At 31.8% G+C, this 1,214-nt stretch overlaps 1 protein-coding gene across 1 annotated transcript; it reads right to left on the bottom strand.

The window, feature by feature from the left end:
- Positions 1–6: 6 nt before the first annotated feature.
- HELRODRAFT_184371 (hypothetical protein) lies at positions 7–1,019 on the bottom strand (the record flags this gene model as incomplete). The annotated part of the gene is made up of 2 exons (XM_009023752.1): positions 7–262; positions 631–1,019. Coding segments are annotated over 2 exons (645 nt in total), but the record flags the coding sequence as incomplete, so codon positions are not given.
- Positions 1,020–1,214: the final 195 nt, after the last annotated feature.

Consider the following 1,214-nt stretch of genomic DNA (forward strand, 5'->3'; position numbering starts at 1 on the left):
AATCACCAGATCCAGGATACTTGATGTCTGATCATCTCTAAATCTCGTTGGATGATTGATGTGTTGTATTAAAAATTTATCTTTAAGAAGATTCAAAAATCTGTTTTCAACCCTCTCATCATTACCTTCAAAACTGGACGTGTCCCAGTTAATGTCAGGAAAATTAAAGTCCCCAAACAATAGGGTTTCACCAGGTAATGCCAGCACATCATTTATCAACTTCAGCAAAAGATCATTATTTCCAACATTAGAGTTTGGACTTCTATAAACAAAGAAAATATTTAAAACTCTATTGGAAACACATAGTTTAACTATTATGTACTCTTTGAATGATGAATTTAAATTTATTTCAGTTAATAGTAATGATCTCTTACAAAACAACATTAAACCTCTTCTGTGTTGTTCAGCAAAACCAGAAGAAATGATTGAGTAATCATCCAGACAGAACTCTGATAAAACTCTACATTGATTGAAATTTTTAGGATTAACTTCACTCAAAGCAATTAGATCAGGTGCAACATCCAAACTTTGTAGAAAAATTTTTAGATCAAAAAATTTGTTTGTTATTGAGTCAACATTAGTCATAATGACACTTAAATTATTACTATTATTGCAACTTGAATTTTTTACTTTAGTAAATTTTGCTTCTTGAAAGCAATAACATAAAAGTCTCCTGGCACGCCCTTCAGTCTGAATGACCACTTTGATACATCATCTTTTTCACCAATTTCTTTTTTTTTCTCTTCCAAAATCTTCCTGTTACTTATTCTATCTTCCCTTGAAAGGTCATGGTTGATGATGACTTTATTAAAATTCAAGGATTTTTTCAGCTTGGCGCAGTTTAGGATGAGATTTTTAACAGTATAATTAGAAAACTGAACTAGAACGGGTCTTGATTTTTTTTCATCAGACTTTCTCCCCAATCTTGAAATTTCAACTACCTCTGTCCCCAAGTCTGTGCCTGAGATCTCTTTTAGTAGCTTGTTAACTGACTCTTTAATATTTTCCTTTTCAGACATGTTGTACAGAATGATATTATTTTTCCTCTTTTCTCTTTCATTAATAACATCCATGTTAGTTGATGTGGCCTGAATTGACTCCTTCATCATTTTTACATTAGATGAGAGCAAATTAACCCCACCCCTCACAACATCAGAATATTTCATCAACGTTTGTTCATTTTGCACAACAGTAGCTTTAGTAACTTTTCATAC

The sequence above is a fragment of the Helobdella robusta genome (assembly GCF_000326865.2).
Source record: "Helobdella robusta unplaced genomic scaffold HELROscaffold_370, whole genome shotgun sequence".
NCBI lineage: Eukaryota > Metazoa > Annelida > Clitellata > Rhynchobdellida > Glossiphoniidae > Helobdella > Helobdella robusta.